Source organism: Mesitornis unicolor, unplaced genomic scaffold (assembly GCF_000695765.1).
Source record: "Mesitornis unicolor isolate BGI_N332 unplaced genomic scaffold, ASM69576v1 scaffold11364, whole genome shotgun sequence".
In the NCBI taxonomy this organism is placed as follows: Eukaryota; Metazoa; Chordata; class Aves; order Mesitornithiformes; family Mesitornithidae; genus Mesitornis; species Mesitornis unicolor.
The window spans coordinates 49,763-71,391 of NW_010182179.1; the positions used below are offsets into that span (position 1 = coordinate 49,763).

Sequence of the window (21,629 nt, forward strand, 5' to 3'; positions counted from 1 at the left end):
CAGCTCCCTAACATTATAAACAAAAGCCACAAAGTGACAGACAAGCCCTAGTGGATGGTAGAAATTGTGTGGCGTGACCGTCAGTGCTGGTGGATACACCAGGGTTTATCAGCTTCCCTTGGCTGAGAACAGTTTGCTCGTATGTCAATAAGTCTGTTAATTCAGGTTTCAGTGAATGATGTTTAAACACACTTTCTGCAGGCATATGCTGGTGTATTGAGCTAACTCATTATCTAAGGACGATTTACATAGAAACATGAAGATCTTCATCTGCCAAAAGTTGAGCACATTAGCACCAATTCGATGTATTTATAACTCTAACATATGAATCGAGAGACTACTTATGCCCAAAGAAAAGCAGGTTGATAGTGATCTGCAGGATCCATGCCTATAACATTGCATTACAACCCCATTGAAAGCAATCAACTATTTCCTGGATAAATGCTGGAGGTAACAAAAGGCTTTTCTTCCTCTCATACAAAAACCTCAATTGTTCCACTGTCCTGAAATGTATACACCAGCACACTCACACAGACATTAGATAAAACAAGTTTAAATTTTTGTGAACTATACCCTCTCATTTGATAAGTATTATCTAAAAATAAACATAGAATACACTTTAAAATTTATACCAGCTCCACCATCTTCTATTTACTGAGCCCAGTGTACTGAAGTACAGTGAATAAATATTTGCAAGACAAATGGCAAGCTTGCAAGAGAAATTACAGAAACAAAAACTCCAAATACAAGGTATATGGTAAAAAAAGAGTTGATTTTGAAGAGGTGGGGAAGGATCTGTAAAAGAAGCAAATCTTTGAGATTTTATAACTGTCAACCTATGTTTCATCCAGAACTTAATAGAAATTAATGAATTGGCCTTTTAAATAAGGCTTCAGGACTACAGACATCATTTATAGCATAATTTCTACAGCACTTGTATCTTCAAATCATTGTACAAATATTTAATCTCTACAAGATTACAAAACTTTACAAGCTGTGTGATAACGGAAATTATGAATTCTATGTTAAGATGCAGAAATTCTGCCACTACATCGTACATAAACTGATAGGTTGTAGGTAAAGGTAGGTGTTAGGTCTAAGACTTGAAGAGTGTGATACTGGCACTAGAATCTTCACTTGCCAAATTATTATGCTAAAAAATTAAATCACAGGTCACGTTAGATTGCCAAACTCTGTATTCATGCCATAGAGAACCTGATTGTAATTTTACAAGGCTTTGTAGATCTGATAGGCCTAGATCTGTTAGATCTTTAAACATAAGGGTACTAGTCCTCCTAGAAAAAAAAGTGTTATCAAGACCAGATTTGTGCAGAATGGCAAACCAGATAGAATTTATCATGTCTAATTTTATATATTTAAATTGGAATGGATGGATTACAACTTGGAAATTCCTTTTTTCTCTCCACTGATCATTTTGGGTTTTTGTTGGGTTTTGGGGTTGTTTTTGGGGGGCTTGTTTTTGTTTGCTTTTTTTTGGGGGGGGGGGATGTTTGTTTGTTTTTCTGTTGTGTGGTTTGGTTTGGGTTTTTTTTAAGAGAACTCTAATACTAGCTTCTATTTCAGTGAAAAGAGCCATGGAGGGGAGAATGATCCAAAGATGACATACTTATCTGGGATTTGAAGCTTAACTTCTAGTCTGTGCTCTATCAAAAAATTCTTGCACAACCTGAGAAAAGCTATATAAACTGTGAAACGGGGGTCTTAGTTATTCCCTACTTTGTAATGGCATTAGGTAAATAAATAAATTAATGGTTGCGCGACATTCAGATTTACTCTAATCCTTATTGTATAGATATGCTGATGGATGGGCAATTCTGTAGCTTCAGGGAGACACTCCTTTATCAATTATTCCTGATATTTTTATGAAAGTGTTTATGCACAGCGTGAATTACATTTTTCTTACTTATACATAATCCCACACATAGGAAATATTAGAATTTACATTTAGATCAGCAGAATTTAAATGTATACATTGCAGAAAGGTTTTTGACTTTTCAGCAGTCAGCCATCAAATCAGCTTCTGGTGATCTTCATTCAGTACTGTCTTTTAATCAGTGTTAGATAAATAAGGGTCCTGCTTTTTGAATTAAAGCTCCAGATTAAAATGAGCAATGACTGTGTAATTTCTTTCTAGTTAATCACAGTAATTATTATTTGCAGATAAATTCAGAGTATATCTTTGAGCACTCAGATTTTCTAAAATAAATAATAATAAATTCTAATAGTTATCACACATTCCAGTTCTTTCAGGACATCAATTACAAAGCATCAAACAATTGATTTTCAACCCAGCCGAGCTATGATTACTCTTCCTTGAATGTGAAAGGGAAGAATAGGTGGAAGGTTCCCTCTTGTACTGACAACTAAAATACAAGCTTTGCCAAATGCCCTGTCTAACCTTCACACCTTTCCATTAGATTCCAGCAAAATGACTCTGCCACAACAGTTTTTACTTGCACTACCTCCCCTTTAGCACCACTGTACTGCTGATCTAACAACCACCTGTACATCTCTGCCACTAACCAGCCACTTTGTTTCATTTTCCCTTCATGATTCTGCAGACATTTAATTTTATTAGCAAATTCTTTGATGTAAGGAGTCTGCTTTTTTTCCTAAAGTTTTTTCTTTAAAATTTATAATACCAGAGACTCATAGAGTCCTGCAATCCCAATATTTATGCATGAAGTTTGCATGAAAATTAATGAAATTTGAAAATTAAACTAAAACCCAAAGAAACAGAAAGAAAAGAGAAGAATCTGAGATAATCAATTTTCTCTCTTTCTCCCTACACTGTGCACTGGGGCCTGAGTGCACACCAACCCGAGGAAGACCCTAGCAGCAGGTAGGACCCACGTCTGAAGACCTCAGAGGCCAAGTCAGGGGGAAGGAACAAGAGCAATTACACGCATCTTATAGCCCTAAAAACCTGCATCACAAAACAGAAACCCCTGCAACATGAAATGTAGCAGTAGCATAAGTGTAGCAGGCAATTTTATTATTCCTACAGTCTAGAAGGTTTCCAAGAGTAGTCCATGGAGCATCTGGCCCCAGAGTGGAGCAGCACACTTTTGTCAGTCTGAGGCATTAAAAAATTCACAAGCCAGGCTACCAGAAGGCATGAGAATATCTAAAAATGATAGCTGGTTCAAAGAATAAACAAATAATTTCAGCTGAGTTATTTTTATTTTCTTCCTGATTTTGAGACTTTTAAGTATATTTGGATCACATTTCAAATCCTTTCTCTTTCTGTGATGATTATAAAATTATTCTTGGTCAGATGAAAAAAGCATAATTAAACTGTTTGAATGTAAGCATTTGGACTTGTTGTAACAGTCCCTGTGGACATGGCTATTTTTTTCCTTTTCCACCTCCTTTATCTAAAGATTTCCTCTGGACTTCCCACATGGCCCACACAGAGCCCACGAGCAGGGCTGTCATCAGCAGCAAAGCAAGCAAGCTCTCCTTTCGCAGCTGACTGGCTTTGATACTATCTGCTGTCCCTTTGCACCCCACAAAACTCTGCTGCTCAGTTTCTGTAGGAATGTTGACAGTATAGTGCATTTTTGGAGGTTTGATGAGTTTTTTGTTTCGTTTCTGTTTTTCTCTATGAGAGTTTCCATGAGAGGGTTCGCTGTAACTGGAGGGGAAAGGAGCAGGGGAACTCACACATGATTTGAAGCCTCTGCATTTCTTGCCTCTGAAGAGAAGATAAACCAAGCTTTCTCATTATGTGTATGTGCCTGGCTATATGTTATTTTCCAAAAGTCCAAGTTGAGTAGAAAGGAATCAGAAAGACTGATAACGCAACATTTTGTGAATGGTAAAACTTTCATTGAGCCCACGTGGGTGGGGACCGAAACAAAAAACCCACCAGCTAATGCTTAAAGTAACAAATGCCACCAAGTGCCCATTTTCTGAACAACTCCTTCAGCTGAACTAAAGTAAAAAGTTCTTTACAACTCTAATCTTCAGGAAACAGACCCACCAAATCTTCTGATTTACTGCTATTTATCCACTGGCAGAGTCATTATCAACTGGTTAGAGTATAGCCTGCAGTAGCTACTGTCTAAACAGTGAGAGAAAAGCCTGATTTAGTAATGAACTTTAAGTGCTCCAAAAATCACTCAGAGAAGCTCTAGCAATAAATGGTAGACTTTATAGGAATTTAGGTCCATCACATGATTTAAGTTTAATAGTGTTATTTCTGTCACTCTTGTATCAAGCCTCAAGCTGGCAGTTGTTTGAACAAGGGAAACAGGAACAGTTAAACCTGTTTCAGGTTTTGCCGTGTCTCATTTTACACCTTTATGCATAACTGCATATGCACTCTCTACTTGGTAATGTTGAAGCTCTGCGGTGTTATTCTAATAATACACATGGAGGATAGTGGGAAAACTAAAGACAAAAAATTTGTTTAAAAGTTTGATTAAAAATATTTAAGATATTCAATAACATTTTGGAGTATGACAAATATTTATAATCCTCTGTGTCTTTTTTACTCTTTTCCTTGGACAGAGCCCTCTGATAACTGTTTCGGAACAAACCAGAATTCACTCAGAAATTCTGCCTAGAAGCACTAAATTTCTGCTATCCTTCATGGCAGGTAAGGTATCAAAGTAACCAGAATAATGTTACATCTCCTACTCCCCAACTGCAAGAACGAAGTCACACAGTAAAATATGTACTTGAAAGGAATTTTTTTTAAGAAGGGCAAAGGCCCAAAAGCTGCAATTCTAAGTCCGAGTAGAGTGGAGTATCTCTATCCTACCCTTACTCAGAGAAGTGCAAGAAAGTTAAAAAGATCTTGCTACAGTTATTTAATGTAGGTTCATAATTTATCCATATATGAAATACAAAAATAGGGTACAAGTTTTTGTTGAAGCATAAAATTCAAGTGCATAAGATAGCCATTTTCAACATCAAGTGGTACGACCACATCAAATGCAGCTCCTGCAGTTACTTTCCTTCCTACTCTTTTCAAATAATTAAATTTTAACCTTTTTCCTGCTTCCCGGAGTAGCAAAAATCCTGTTTTCTCTTTTGTTTGTTTTATTCCATTAATGACCCAATGAATCAAGGTACATACACAGTGGATAGGGAAATGTATCCAGGATCATTTAAACTTCAGGACTGATTACTATTATTTTTAAATTATTTTTAAGATTTTTTTCCTTTTTTTCTATAAAGTTTAAATTATAGGTAACATATCTGACTCAGTGTGTGTTGTTTTAAAATGGTCCTTAGTAAATACAAGTCTACAGTTCACTCCTATACGTGCTTCATTTCCAGATTTTCTCCTCTCTATCCCACTCCCCCAGGCTTCAGAGTACCCATCTCCATGGCAACACTCGATAAGGTTGGTGGGTGGTGTTATCACAGCAGGTTTCCCCACAGAAGGTCTCAGCCATATGGATTATTTATGAACTTGCATGACAGCACCAGACCCACTGAAATACTTCTCGAGCAAGTTCTGTCGTCTCTGAAAGCCACTGGTCCCAAACAGGGCATCCCCACTGCAGGCAGCACCCATGCGTAGAGAACAGAGCAAAAGTACCACAAAGGTGGGCACTCACACATCCCAAAACCACCTTGCCAACACCTGCAGGTTTGTCTTACCCCAGATTATTGCCTAATGACTTACGCCATAAATCGTAAGTGCTATAGATGCCAATCAGTGAAACTGGAAACTTGCTGCTTCTGACAAGAATAACAACATTTCCGTCATACCATGACTAAATAGTTGGTACAACTGATACCTTTTCTGGGAGCTGCTGTTGCAGACATACTGCAGTAGTTCTGTGCCTCTGAGTTAGTTTCTGGAAAAAGCCAGCAGTTTGGCTTTGATGCTATATTTCCTTTACCTGATTTTTTTCCTAAAACTTCAGAGTATTTTTTGCTAAGGTTGTTGCACTTATGCTGTATTCATGCAAACAGCACATACCAATTTTTTGAAAGGATTGCTATAATAGTGGCCTATTTCTTTAAAATAATAGATTGCTATTGATAAACACATTTTTGAGCAAAAGATATAGGGTTATAGGGGCCTGTCATATGTAAATCCTTCTTCCAATAATTTTTATAAACTTATCAAGCTCCATCTTACAGTGAGATAGATTTTCTATAGGAAAGAAAAAAACTGGTTTAGTTTTCAAATAGGCATTTGTGTGGGTATTTTTAACATAGCTAATACTCAAGATTTAATGGTTATGATTTATCTACCTAGCTATATATATACTTATAATGTATACATACGAACCTTAATTGGTCATGACAGGCTTCCTTTACGATCAATAAGAATTAGGAAGTGTTGAGGCACAATTCATCAGACCCACTACCAAAATCTGCTTAAAAATTATATGAATAATACTCTAAGCACCATATACACCAGCAAGAATTTGTGGGGTAGTTCAGGCAGCTTTTCGGAGTGGAGCAGTTCAGATGCTATAAGAAGAGCTTCAAATCATTTCAGTCAGTGAAGGTGTTGCCACCTTTATCCCACGCTTCCTCCTTCCTCACATCTTTGTTAAGGTAAAATGCTCTGGATTAGAAGAGTTACAATGTTTACAATGCTGAAGCTGACACTGCTTATTTGGAGAAAACTTGGTTAGTGCAGTTATGATAATTGGTAGGAGTAGGCAGTAAGAAAAATTGGTCTCAGGACAGAAGGGAAAATTGAAAAATAACGAGAATTCAAAATAGGAAGCCAAAATCACAGAATGCAGGAACTGCATTAAAAATACTACCTTGACAGAAGCTTTGTCATTCACCTTCCTTGGATACAGATTTGTAGCTGCAGACTGGGAGAGAATACCGAGATATTTAAGGTATTGCTGAAGAGACTTGGCCAAGTTCACATCATTTTCCAGATCGTAATTTCTTTCATTATCCACATTTTGTCCCAAAGTCCTGCACAGCAAAAGCAAGGAAAAGAAAGTTACCAGTCTGTACAACATACAAAGTGCCCAACTAAAAAGGTACTGTTTTATACTGCAAACCAAAGATGGTAGTTCTATCCATAACAAATAAGTCACTAAAAAGCTTAGCAACCACAAAAATAAAGAAAATCCAATTTTTCAGCAAAAGCAGCCAAAAAATCTTGTGCTATTAACAATTAATTGCATGAATCAAATTTAATGATCCAACAGTAAATCAAATCAAATGCCTACATCTAGGCAAAGCCACATTCAGAAGAAAAGTAAATGCATGTAAAAAGAAACTGCACAATTAAATTGCATCCCAAAGAAATAGGAGATGGTTTTAAGATTTTAAAAAAATCCTGGATGATTATAAGATTCAACGTCAGTTTGGCCCTGCACCAGTTCACAGAATATAATGAGACTACTGGATGTGCAGGAATAACTGAGCAAGCCAGCTCCAGAAAGAGGTTTAAAAAGGGAATAATGAGATGAAAAAAGTATCTCTTCTGATCTTCTCATGTGCCTGGGATTCACAGAATAGTGGTGTTTCCTGACTGGTTTAGACAGATCTTGGTGATGTTTGCAAAGAAAAGCTAAAAATGTGATTAAACAACAGCAATGTAGAGGTGTTTATTTGAGATTCAGAGTGCTGTGTGCAATGAATCTGAATTATTACTGGCTCTCCTCATCTATTTCAACAACATGTCAATGATGACGATAATTTAAATGTCAACACCAGTAACTATTTCATTCCTTATTTAAGAAAGCAGACACAGGGTTCCCAGTCTGCTTTCTTCCCTGTGAGTGACACATTGTTTTGAGGAAAATCACCTTTTTGCTGTCACCATTTCCTACACACATGCCCATAAGCTCCTTCAGTGAAGAACAATTTCAGGTGGAAGAGCTTTCCAGCCCAGGGAGATGAGGCATCATTTGACTTTCAACATCCCCACACCACTGTTAACAAAATTTTATTCTACCAGCCCACATCATGGTGCTTATCTAGGGACACAGCTTGAGAGAGTACCATTATTGCATTTTCCAAATCTTGGGTTTAATTGCATTACTTTATGCACAAAGTCACAGACTTCTTCCATGCTCATAGCTGTATCAAATACGTGTCCTGACTAATTTAATGCCAATAAATGTAATTAATAATCTAATTTGCAGCAGTGGCATTGCAACCAATAGTGCTCACTTTAAAGTACCAGAAAACCCCTCCAAGTCTTCCTGGTGTAAAACCACCAGCTATCCATCAGGCACACAAACTCTAGGAAAACGAAGGTTTACAGCACAGAGCACTATAGCAATCTTGATATAACTCATCTTAAGTCTCACATCCTTTTCACGCTGTTTGTATTTTTCTCTTATTCCAGACCTCTAAATTCTGCCTTATGATGGAGGGTGGACATGCAGGTAACATTAACCACCTCTTTTTCAACATACAGCCAGAATAAAACTGTTCTGCAGTTTTAGGCTTTCCGCTTCAATAGAGATGAACTAATCCAAAGAGGCTCTCATGGTAGAAGATATCAGAATTTCAATCACTCATCCTTCATTCATCAATTAATTCCAACACCTATCTTCTCCTTTCTTCTCTAACTTTGGTAAGAAAAGGAAAATGGAAAAACCAAACCAAATTCCGCCCTGAGGATTTCCACTGGAGCTAATGGGAACTGAATGCACAGATAGAAGACAGTATTTAGGTTAGCTTTTCAAACCATTATGTACACTATATAATCACTCGCACTGCTGGTATAAGCAAGATCTGAGGTCTAAGATGTTTCATTTTTCTTATGGTGACAGTAATTGTACTCCAATAGTACAATAGCCACATTAGATATGATATTTTGTGATCTAAACTTTTAAACAATTAAAATCGAGAAATCTATCAAAGCATTGTATTTTATTTGATGACAAATTTAATAAAATCCTATGGATGCATCTGAAAGATTTTTAAAACTTTTTGTAGTTCACCAGTATATCACTGTTAACACAGAAAATGAAATGCATTAAATGAGCTATTAACACAACTGAATTAGAATATTTCTTTTGAATTTGACAAAGTGATATTGGAAAATGGATAAAAGATAAATATATAAAAGCACCTGGTGAGTAGGAGAAATGACTGTCAGCTGAGTTCTTGTGTACATATTTTGAAGTATTTTCAGTTTTAATTTATTCTGAAAAAGGACTTTGCGTACAATGAACTTCAGGGTATAAAGACCATAACTTTTATAATTATTTATGCATAGAAATAATTCTATAGTTCCTGCAAAAAACAGTGTTTTAGAAGCTTTTATATGGAAATATTTAAATCAGTACACCTCAGGTATTACGATTTTCTGAATGTTCTCAACTAATAGATACAACATTTTTTTAGAATAAAGTTTCTCCCTTTTAAATGCTGTGAGTTGCTTATTACTGACTTAATGATGGTTTTATTATAGAAATAATGCTATACCCCACTTTAGACATTGAAGTTTGCTGGAAATGTTTGTAGTTTTGCTTAATTGCACCAATGAACACAACTGACATCTATTCCCTGTGTACAGAATAGACTTTTTTCCTTTAACTTGGATCCTCTTTCAAGAATGGGGTTTTTTTTGAAATTTAATAAGGGCCCAGGAAATACCACGTACACTCCAGTTAGCCAACAAAGAACGAACTTTCACCTTGAAATCAAGCTTCCAGTTTCAGCATTTTTTAAAGATGAAATCCATGTCTTCTGTTCCATCAGATTTCATACACACTAATTTAGCCTAAGTCAATTTACCTTTTAAGTGTCTGAGTCTATTTTCTTGCTCTCGCTAGCTCTGTGGGGATTAATGACTCATTAGGATGACTTCATATTGTCTTATTACACACGTTACTCTTAATAAAAGGTCTACCATAATGTTTCTTTGATAATTAGATACCTATACTAAGTTGCTTTTTTAATTATTTAATATTATCTGATAAGATTTTAGCACACTTATTGAGCAGACTGATCATATTAAACTTTATCAGAATCTACAAGACGCCAGAGAAAAAGTTCCTACTGTTCCCTGACCTACAGAATATATGGCAAATGTACAACCAGAAAAATCAATTAATGCTTTAAACTGCTGGCACATAAGATAAAGCTTTCAGAAGTACAGCTTGGTAACTTCAGAAAATCTATCCACAATATGAACTGCTATAAGTGGAACACATTTGAAATTCCGATGTTCCTAAAGTGTCAATATACAAAATGGGTTGTTTTTTTTAAATGTATAGTTCTAGTTAAAAATGCAAAACAGGTCAAAGCAAATCATAACAGGAACTCCTAAAAGTGATCATCTGTTCTCAGTCTAAAAACAAAATTTTGTTTTAGATCTTATACATTTTATTTTTATATAACTATGAATCTGGAACACTGAAGAATATAGGCTTGATCTCATGGAAATCTGGCCTATTTTATCTTAGTCTCATGAATAAAAATTTTAGAAACACTCCTTCTAAAGAAAAATATTCAGAATAAAAAGATATTCAGAATAATTTCTGGTACCATGTACAGAGAGCAAACCGTGCAGTAATGGCATTTTGCATAACCAAGCAGCGAAAACATGTTTATGGATTAAACCACATGTTGTTTATGATAATCTATAGATCAATGTCTTCTTTAGAAGTTAAGTTTCTACCTTACTGAAATCCGGAAACAAATGATGCTGTGATTTTAAAGGATACTTTTGAATCAGCAAATATCTGAGTTACAGGGTCAAATTCTATGAATTAAATTGAAACAAACTGAGGCAAACACAGCTGAAGCCACTGGGCAGTATTTTTATTTCCATTCAGCATTTTTATTTCCATAAAAGAGCAATCTAGAGAATAAATGGTTTTGCAGTATATACAAACCATGTACTGCTGTATACAAAGATCTTAAGTCCAACATTCAATATTTTGCCTCTCAATGCTAGAAGCTCAAGCTTTGTTCCACTATGAAAAGAGTTTTCTAACGAAAACCACTTTCAATTTCACTAGTTTTGAGATTGCCTTTTTAAAACTCATGTAGCAGAAAGCAACATCACCATTTTTAACTTTCTTAAAATTTTATGCATTTTAAAATTTCCTTCTGAGGTTTGCATGGTTGGGTTGCACTTAAAAGTATGCAGGGCAGAACAGACCAGATAAAAGAGTATACTTATACGTGTATCTGTAAAAGATGATGATATAATTGCAGGTTCTTCATTCATATCACTCTAGAGAATTGCAGATGTTGGCTCTTTCCACCAACAACCACTAAGTCACCCCTCAATATCTTTCAAGCCATGAAGAAAATAGCTTCTATAATACAAATGATAGAAATGTTGCTCAGAATATCATTCAATCCTTCTTTTTGTTACTTTTTGTTCACTTATTTCAGAATCAAATGTCTCCTATGGCTACACTACTGTGTAAGTCTGCCTTTTTCAGCCAGTGACAAGTAGAGCTGACTGAACTGAGACTAGACACTACATAAACTGGATAAAAGACTTGATGTTTTGAATTCTGACACTTAAAATAACAAAAGAAGGTGTATTTTCTTAACTTGATAATCAAAAGAACAGGGTTGAGGCTTTTCATTCATTCTGTCTGCTCTTTTCCTGCTGGTATTTTCATTGCTGTTGTATGACTGGTTTTCCTTTATCACACAGATAGTGTTTTTGGTGATGAGTTTAATTAAGCTTCAGAACCAATCTATTTTTCATCATTTGCAAACCCTCCCCCAAAGGCATACCAAGCAAAAACAGCATTGAAGACTTACCTTCCCATGTCAGATCCTTCAGATGCAAACATATCAGGGCGTCTGTTGTGGATTTTGTGAATGGTTGAGAGTTCCTGACCAATAACATGTTGTGTATAATCATCTCGCCAGGTAAAACCTAATAAATAATGAAAGAAAACAAAACAAATGAATGAACAAAAAGAGAGGCAAACCCGCTATTTAGTAACCTGAATGTCTGGCAAGAAATGTGTCCTATATAAACGCTATCGAAAAAAAAAAGAAAGAAAGAAAAAAGAAAAAAAGCAGCTTTGTTCAATTGAAACCCAGGAGTGAACAACAGATTCTTCTCTTCTGTAGGAATCAAACTTTCCTTACAATGGAAGGAAGACAGCAGACCATGTGAAGAGATTTTGAAAGACTGTATTCTTAGCAGAATTTTAGCTAGTTACAAACGAGCTATAATATATAATAAAGAGTTACTTTGGACAGCTACGGAAAAGAGTTTTTTCATCAGCTGGTTTCTATTGAAAGGTTCCTTCACTTCTTCCCTATTCATGGCACATTGTCCCTTCTCTGTTTTCTCCAGGAAACTACACTCGTAGAACATTAAGGAGCTAGTACTGCAGTGGAAATAAGTATTTTGAGTTTTAATATAACACATGTGGAGGTCAATTTATGTTATCTTTATGCTAAAACGCTGTGACAAAGAACTTTACAACAAGGGGGAAGGGCAACTACGAAGTCAAATTCCAGTGATTACTCATTAATTACATGCATTGCTAATCTCATGGTAATTATACTTGAAATAATAATATAACTCAAAACATAATTGTTACCCGATTTGTAGATTTTAGATGTTACGGCAACACTTTAGTTCATAGAACTTGCCCATGCAATTATCTGTAATTATCTAATAACTAAATATCACATAATTGAAGAGAATCTCTGCTTTTACGCCATGCACAGTAAAACTTCACAAAACCCTCAAATGAATATTGATAAAAGTTCCAGATATGGTTATCCTTCTAGTATCTTCCTGTAAAAAAACACCTAAAGACAAATCCTCTCCAGCATCAGATGGAAGGGGATGTATCTGGTGGTTAGAATGCGCCTCAGAAGGAGGATGTCTGGTTCAGTCCCTATTTCATACACACACTTCATCACCATTTGCAGTCAATATCAGATTTGTTGGCATGGGCAGTCTCTTAGGATGCAGCTGAAGCATCATCAGCCTCAGCAGAACCCAGAACTTGGTCACCTCACTCTTTGGATGAGTGCTTATCCAGTGGGTATTATAAAGGGGCTTTAGTCTTCAAATTTTTTCACTGTATTAAGGCGGAGTTAATTGTCTGTTTACTTAAGCCCAGAATTAAAAAAGAAGTCCAAATAGATCTTTCTGTTCTGCCAAAGCAGACAGTTCTGAGCATGAAAAGGAAAATTTAATATTTAACAAATTTTCAGCCTAAGTAGGAGATACTTAAAGAAGTTGGGTATAAGATTTGTCAGGCCTAGGAAGTACACAAACTGTGCTGTTTTCTGGGATTTAGAAAAGTTTTAGGAAATAACATCCCCGTTTGAGTAAGATTTAGGTGGACTGCATCCCAAACTTAATTTTATCATTAATGAAAATAATAGTAATAAAAAATCTAGAACCAATGTAAACATGCATGAAGGCTTTGACAAACAAAAAAGCTCTCTAACATATCTCTGGCACTCCACTTTTACTACTTCTTTCTTCTTTTCTTAAATAAAAATGTTACTTAAATTTACTGAGGAGACAGTTCGCTTAAAGTCGTGTTAGGTGTTAATGGCTACAGTAAATGATTCCTGACTCTTGGGAGGCGGAAGAACCTCCAAGACACTTTTAGATCTGATTCACCCTTTTTGACTGTAAATCTCAGTTCTTCAAACATGCCATTTAAGTAGATGGATTCAAATAATTCTGCAAATCTCAGTTTAAGGGCGCCAGAAACATATTCTTATGCGAATACACAAAAATGAGTCACCATGCACCTATGATTATTTTGATGTAGTCTTATTACAATGATTTCTACATAAAGGTTTTTTATATATGTATATATATATGTATGTTCAAGTTCACTTCTCTGTTGCCTAGCACAACACACTTCTATTTGTTTTATAAATTCATGCAGGAGAAAAAAGTAAGATAACATTCAAATTTTAGTTTTACTTCAGCACTATTTTAACATTTTTTCATGATGTATTTCAAACCTGTACAAGTATACTATCCTTAATAGTGTAAAAGAACACAGCTATGGAGTTAAAAGAGAGTAAATAGATGAAAGGAACCTAGAATATTTGTTATAGAGCTTAAGAAACTAGAGTTAATGGAATATGCCCTCCATCTCCCATCATTTCTAACTCAGGCAAGAGTTAGAACAAGGCATGGATGAAAAATGAAAATTTTAACTAATTCTAAAATCGCCTTGTCAATTACTTAATATTGCTCTTTCTTACGCAACTATGGCAGGAACTGCAATGTGTCCAAAGCTAACCTTATGCCAATCATTTTCCAGCATTGTTTCAGCTTCAAAAAAGTCTCTCCCACACACTGAGCTCAATAAACCAGCGCATTCAAGAACCATAATGCCACACTGACTGCTGCAATCAAAATTAAGGTTGAGAAGGAGCGTATGACGCCGTATGGCGATTTCCTGTCCCCTTTGTCTCTGCCGTCACACCTAGCGCCAGCTCGTGCCTCACGACCCAATTATTTCAATTCGTCTCCGCTGGCTGAGCAGGATCACAGCCGCGCTGTCGTACACACATTACTTCCATGTCACTAGCAGGGAGCAGTACGGGGGGACGCCCAGTTCCTGATTAACCATCCCCCCTGCTGCAGGGCTGCCCAGGACCCACGTCTCCCAACCGTGAATTCCCACAGACAGACAATGCTAAGGGAGGAGGAGTCCGGTGGGCTCTGAAGTGACGCAAATACGATGACAACAACCGGAGCAGATCTAAAATTGCTCTCAGCTGAAGAGCACCCATGGACGTGAGTACTCATGAAAAAAGCCATTGGTACAAACTTCCTCCACAAAAAGTAGCACTTTTCAGACATGTCAGAGCCCAAGAGTTAATTCTTTTGTTGTTTTATTTTTAACTGAAACTAAATTAAATGTCTCTGGAAAGGGAATGCTAGAGTAGAGACAGTGAAGACAAGACATGAATACCTGCAGTAAACCCAACCTGCACATCAAAACCAATGGAGGTGCTCCAGATACAACCTGGTCTTTCCTTATTGTGATCAGGTATCTCCCTGGACCTTTCCTTTCCACAGCACAATTAGTTATTATTATTATCCACAACTACAAAAATAATAATGAAATTATTATTGTATAGGTCCCCATTATATTCAATACTTAGCAATGACTATATCAACAGAGAGTATGTGTTTAAGAATTATTTCATAATTGAAATAAAATTAAAAGCAAGCCATGTAAATACTGAAGAGAACAGTTTTCACAGATTCACATTGGCAAAGATAAAATAAGCTTCTGCCTCCAAAAATACAGTTGAAGTTGTTTTCATATTTATCATACAATTTCACTTTTAAGGTACTGAATTAGCTTTGTTGCTATACCAATCACACAGAATTATTGAAAAACAATAAAAATTCAAATATGTACTTTTTCCTCTCAGCCACTCATTTTTTTTAAGCAATGGTATCCTTTCTTGTGGTTTTGACTCTTGTTTCTCACCTTAGAGAAACCTGATGCCTTTCCAAATGTACCTGACCACATTTTTAGTACGTGTAAATTACATTAGCAACTGTTGAAAACATTCATCTGCTACTTCTCCATCTCAACTTATTCTAATTCAGACTTATTCACACAAATAATCTTCACCCCCTCTGAAGGCCTAGCCAAGAAAAACACCATCTTTTTTAACTTTGCAAAGGAGTTCCAGTGTAAATCAGTAGGGTTCTATTTATGCCCTTTAAAGCAACATCAGTTCTCACCACTCAAAGATTCGGTTGTGCAGATCCTCCTGCCCATCCTCCTGACCCTCTTCACGACCAGCCTGGCTGAGGCTGTGCAGGGCTCTGCATCTGGGCCCAGCAAAACCTGTGTCTGACAGGGTAACGTGTTGAGACTGCCAGCTCTTGTGCCAATCAAAATCCAAATTGACTAGTTTTGCATCAATATATTGTCAACAAAAAGTTTTTTACCTTCCAAGTCAATTCAAAGAAATGAGATTGCTATATACTGGCAGAAAACTATACACTAAATCTAATCCTTCTTTGTGAGGAAAATCCCTGTATAAAGGCCAAAAAAGCTCAGAACTCTTCAGACTTGAATCCAGAACACATTACTATTTTTGAGTTGTGACATTAATTTTTCCTCAATTTTTGGCAATGGTATCCATTTTGGCCCTACACGGGGTATGATAAAATAAGTTTTTCTCTGAGCTACCTTTAACTGCAACTTCATTTCGGCCAGGAAACTCCGAGTTGTAGAGCTCAGAGACTTTTGTCCCCCATGCCACGTGTTGCAAATTGTTAATGTCTACTTTAGCTGTCAGAATGCCTGCAGAACTGGGAATGATTGGCTTTCTTTTCTATTTTCACAACAGACAGGTCAACGTATAGACATGCCTTTCTGCAGGCTGCCTCGCCACACTCTCTAGAGGAGCCGCACTTGTTCTCATCCCAGACCTCCATTTTCAGATCTCAAGGACATACCCAATAATGTTCATATATTTCAGTACTGACTAAGTTAAAATTGCAGCTTTAATGCTGAGGTTGCGTATAACAAAATTCATTCTTTCAATCACTATATTTTCTACCTAAGAGCGCAGTCAAAAGATAAAATTCCAACAATTCTTATTACAACAAAAGAAAACTAACTTCTTCTGAAAGCAGTTTTGCAATTCAATTCATAATGGCAGGTTAACAGCAATAACAGTAAGAGAGAAGTTAAACCCGCCTCTGCACAGGTAAGCTCACTACAAGATTTTCCTGTAAATTGGTGCACTACAACATTTTAATTCCCTGGTATCTTTCGCTTGGAATGTTCATTTGCTCTGAAAATTGTGACTGAAGATAGTTTCAACAAAATCACAACAAAATCTGACAAGACAGTTTTGAGCTACACTTCCATGAAAACGGACTCTAATTATTTTTTTCCCTCTAGTCAAACACTGTGTTGTCTTCTCGTTGAAAAGAAATTGTGCTACAATTGTGTTTGAAGAAACAGCTGGGAATCATCACCACTCTCGCTCAATCCATGTCACCAGGAACTCCGTTCATCCTCTCCTGGGAGTCCTCAGGAGCTTTTGTTGTTTCCTTCCCTTTACACCGCATTCTCTACAGCAGTGCCAGATCTGCATCGGTAGGTCTGGTGCCCTCTTTTGGATCTTCCAGTAGGATCACCTCTATAATATGCAAGAATTTCAGCCGCGGCATTCAGCAGCAATTCACTCACACTCACAGGCAAAGCACTTCCATTCAAATGAACAGATGAAAGGGCTGCCTAAGGATTATGGTTTCAAATTTTCATATATTGTTTTATTATACATAAAAGTGATAATCTCCATAGAATTAAATTACCAGCATGATTTTCTTACAGCCCTGATTTTAATTTACTGTAAGTAACTATCCCAGAAGATGGAGGGAAAGCTTTTCTCTTCTTCTTTTTTTTTTTAATTTCTATTATTTGAAAAAGCCAAATGAGTGCTTCATTTGCCAAGGAGATTATGAAATACTCTCATAGGACTCGGTATGTAATGTTTCCTTACCTTTATTTCAGCTCTTGTAGTCAGCTACAAATAATTGGTTTATACAAGAGAAAGTTTCTAAGCATTACAGAAGATTTTTCTGCCACTGGAGCTGATAGTAATAAAAGAATAATATGATAATGCAAAATATATCATTTAACTTTCAACTAAAATAGGATACTTTCCAAAGACTAGAACAGAATGGATACATGAAGAATATTTGAGCTAAATTTTGCTATTCTGCTAAACCACGACACCATGTCATATAATACTTTTAACAGATTAATGACCCTCAACCTTAAAAGCAGATGGTTCCATTCACAGAAATGCTTTTTGGGAAGAAAGATATGCAAAAGAGGGCTTCTTACATGGTTAAAACTTTAAATTAATGCTTAACCTTAATTCAGTTCATGGTCAGTTACATCTTTAATGGCTAACTGTAGGATCTAGGCTGTGACATATTTATAAAAAAACCATGAAATCCAATATACGTTGAGTAAAGGCGCACCTTCTATTCCTCCATCTGCCTCTGCCCCTGGACTGTGCACAGGTATTTCCTCAGTGCTGTCAGCCAACGAGTTTTCATGAACATGAGGAAATATTCACCTGTACACAAAATCGTGATACTCATAAAGATGAGACTGCTCTGCTTGTTTCAGCGAGCTTTGAACCCACCTGTGTTAGCTGATAATCACATCAAAGTGCATCTGACTATTCCAGATTTAACCCCCAAAGCCTAACAGTAGTTCTACACTGCAAAACAGCTCTCTTTACTACATTAATCCTCTGCAATATCCTTTTAGAATAAGAAGTGGCGATCTTTCATTTTCTGTCAAAATATCTTTCATTTTTCTGTTCCCTTGCCCTTCCTTTTCTGTCTTGTTATTCCTTTCCAGGATGTCTTACTCCACTCTAAACTTTCATTCACTCATCACATAATGCAGGATCTCTTTCCTATGCTAGATTGTACATTGGTAAGAATGGGGATATTGTCCAAACAGTAGTTAACAATGCATATAAAATCAGCAGGTTTTCCTTCTCATTTCATTTTATCCATTTCATTTCATGCTAACAGTAGGATGGCAGCCTTATTGTCATGAAAAACACAGTTTCTGAGAAAAGACTTTTGAAGTGCCTTCAGTCTGTGAATTAAAACATCACCTGTAACGAAGCAGAATTGTTCAGAAATGTCCTGACACTTAAATAAGTATAGAAAATTAAGTGGATATACAGGTTACACATATTCTAGCAAATTAATCTCAAACCTACAGTTCATGCATTTTTAAATGCCTACGAGAAGAACTGATCTTTCAGCTCCTCATGGTGGTTCCCACCCCCATTTTATGTAACTGCTGAACTCTTATTGATGTTTGTGAAAAATCAATTTTCGGCTGTCAGAAGAATGCTTTCAGTTGCACAAGCAAAGTCAATACATGGCAGTGCCAAACCAGGCAGCACAGTGAAGGCTGTAGATGCAAATGCATCTCCACATTTGGTTCCTAACGCAATGTTTAAGACCAATGCACAGACCATTGCACCAGTGGTACAGGGGGAACGTTGGCATGCGATGGAGCAAAGGCTTCTGCAGGATATTCACAGCAAATACACAGGGAAATCTGACACCCCTGAAACATCTTCTATAGGAAGCACCTTTAGTCTCCTGCTCTCCATGCTCTGTCCTGCATCAAGACCAATGCAAATTAAAGTAGAAAAAGGGAATTATCTTAACTTAGATGATAGGCAGAAAGTCTATACATAGTCTGTGTGGAACTATATCCTCCATTTTCCACTTTTAAGCCACTTTTCTTGGACTGTAAATTCCTCCATATATTGCATGCATTTGCACAGTCTCTTTGTACATCAATAACAACACCACTATCAATAGCTGTTATTGTTGCTATTATTATTAATTAAAAACACAGCAGTTGCAAAAGTTAGGGTTCCCTTAGGAAGCTGGTAAAGATCTTGGTGGCTGAAAGCCAGGACTTTTCCAGGGAAGGACGTTAGCCCAGTCAGTTTGCCTGAAGCAGAGATTAACACTCTGCAGGTCATGCTTCTCCCCCAAAAAGCTGATTAGGGCTCCTCAGGTTTCATCCTGGATTCACTCCATGTACAGAAAACACTGTGAATTTGTGCAGCCCTGAAATGCAACATAGCATTTTCAGCCAGAGGAGTATTGGAATTTTCTTTTTTTCTATTCTCTTGTGTGCCCAAACCTTTTGGGTTTTGACCTCCCAGCAACTGCAAGAGAGGATGGAATCCACTTTACTGTACCTTGCATGACACATAATTTTTCATTTAAGCATTTTTAGTCTTTGCTCCTCAGATCTCTGGTTTACAAGCCAATTACAATTAACAATTACCACATGTCAGCTCAGGTACAGTGCCTGCCCATGTATTTAGCTGATGTCCATGAGTGAAAATGAGATTATTTGACTTATTTTAGCTAACAAGGAAAAGGGTTTAGGGAGAGAAGCTCCGACTGGCATGATTTCCTACCTCGTGTTCATTTTCACTCCCTTGTTTCACTGAGCCAATACCTTAGTGAGCTTTAATAACATTTTTGGACAATTCATGTAATGCTGATTCACACTGATGATTTTTCAGCTGCATGCACTCTGATTTTTAATTCTTTCTAGCTTCTATACTGCTTTCTGGGGTTGATTTCTCAGAGTATTTAAAATATGCCATGCTATGAGCTCTGATTCAATTTTACCATAAGGTATCACAATGCTACTATAAAGCAGATTTATTGTTTTTTTAATCTCTGAATGAGTTTTTGAGCAAGACTGTCAATGAATTAAAATCTTTACACTGGGAGAGCTGGAGCAACCAGATATGAACTGAAAGCCCCTACAATTTGAGTCTTGGTGAGCACAGTTCCAGGTGATGTCCATTCATAACACATCATTCAAAAAGCTCCGTGACTTTTTGCTCATAACAACCAGGAGATGTTAGGTTTAAATGTCATTTACTGAAAACTCTGACATTAACGAAATGCCTAAAAACACGTCCTGATGAAATAACACTGAAATAAAACATACAGAGGCAATACAAAATTCCTATCATTCTTGAGACCAATTTTACCTTTGCATGTTCTATGCTCACCTAAAATCTGGATATTCTGAAATAGCTTCTCTAACTTCATGCCACCAAAGTCTAACATTAACTGCACAGACCTGCTCAATATGAACCAGAGATAACTTCCTCTGGGCAAAGACCATGGTTTGAGACTTAGCCTGGACCTGCAGGCTGAACCTCGGGTGAGCGAGCACTGGGAGGGGGGAACCAAAAGCACATTTTGCCTTCTCTTGAATCTACCCTTCAACTTGTAATGTGACAAAAACTCTGTGATTCACTTCTCTATCTGCAACATGGCTATAATAAAACACAGTTTCCGGGGTTAAAGTTGTGCTGCGTTTTGTGAGGCATTCATATATTGTAGAACTGGGCTAGCATAGGTGAGAAAAAGTGACAAAAACAGAGTCCGCCAGGAGCTACTGCAATGCGTCATTGACTAAGTAGTAGGTAGTCACTTTTCTTCTTTATTTCACAGAATCACAGAATCTTAGGAGTTGGAAGGGACCTTGAAAGCTCATCCAGTCCAACCCCCCTGCCAGAGCAGGATCACCTAGACTAGGTTGCAGAGGAACGCGTCCAGGTGGGTTTTGAATGTCTCCAGAGAAGGAGACTCCACAACCTCTCTGGGCAGCCTGGTCCAGTGCTCTGTAACCCTCACAGTAAAAACATTTTTCCTCATATTCAGATTGAACCTCCTATGCTTGTCCTGTCATTGGCTGTCACAGAGAAGAGCCTGGCTCCTTCCTCCTGACACTCACCCTTTACAAATTTATAAACATTAATGAGGTCACCCCTCAGTCTCCTCTTCTCCAAGCTAAAGAGACCCAGCTCCCTCAGCCGCTCCTCATAAGGGAGATGCTCCACTCCCTCAATCATCTTTGTGGCTCTGCACTGGACTCTTTCAAGCAATTTCCTGTCCTTCTTGAACTGAGGGGCCCAGAAGTGAACACAATATTCCAAATGCAGTCTCACCAGGGCAGAGTAGAGGGGAAGGAGAACCTCTCTTGACCTACTAACCTCATCTCTTCTCATACACTCCAGAATGCCATTGGCCTTGGCCGCAAGGGTACATTGCTGGCTCATGGTCATCCTGCTGTCCACCAACACCCCCAGGTCCTTTTCTGCCTGGCAGCTTTCCAGCC

General features: G+C 37.1%; 1 protein-coding gene across 1 annotated transcript in view; it reads right to left on the reverse strand.

Annotated features, from left to right (window-relative positions):
- The window catches only part of LOC104540000 (receptor-type tyrosine-protein phosphatase N2-like), a gene marked incomplete at its 3' end in the record, with an annotated part of 56,675 nt that extends 35,099 nt beyond the window's left edge, over positions 1 to 21,576 (reverse strand). The window contains exons 1-6 of the mRNA XM_010183686.1: positions 21,505 to 21,576; positions 16,104 to 16,248; positions 15,650 to 15,818; positions 12,148 to 12,287; positions 11,707 to 11,824; positions 6,765 to 6,927 (exon numbers count right to left, since the gene is read on the reverse strand). Of these exons, the coding sequence (XP_010181988.1) occupies positions 6,765 to 6,927; positions 11,707 to 11,824; positions 12,148 to 12,287; positions 15,650 to 15,818; positions 16,104 to 16,248; positions 21,505 to 21,576 (807 nt within the window). The remainder of the gene's footprint in view (positions 1 to 6,764; positions 6,928 to 11,706; positions 11,825 to 12,147; positions 12,288 to 15,649; positions 15,819 to 16,103; positions 16,249 to 21,504) is intronic.
- Between the last annotated feature and the right edge of the window lie 53 nt (positions 21,577 to 21,629).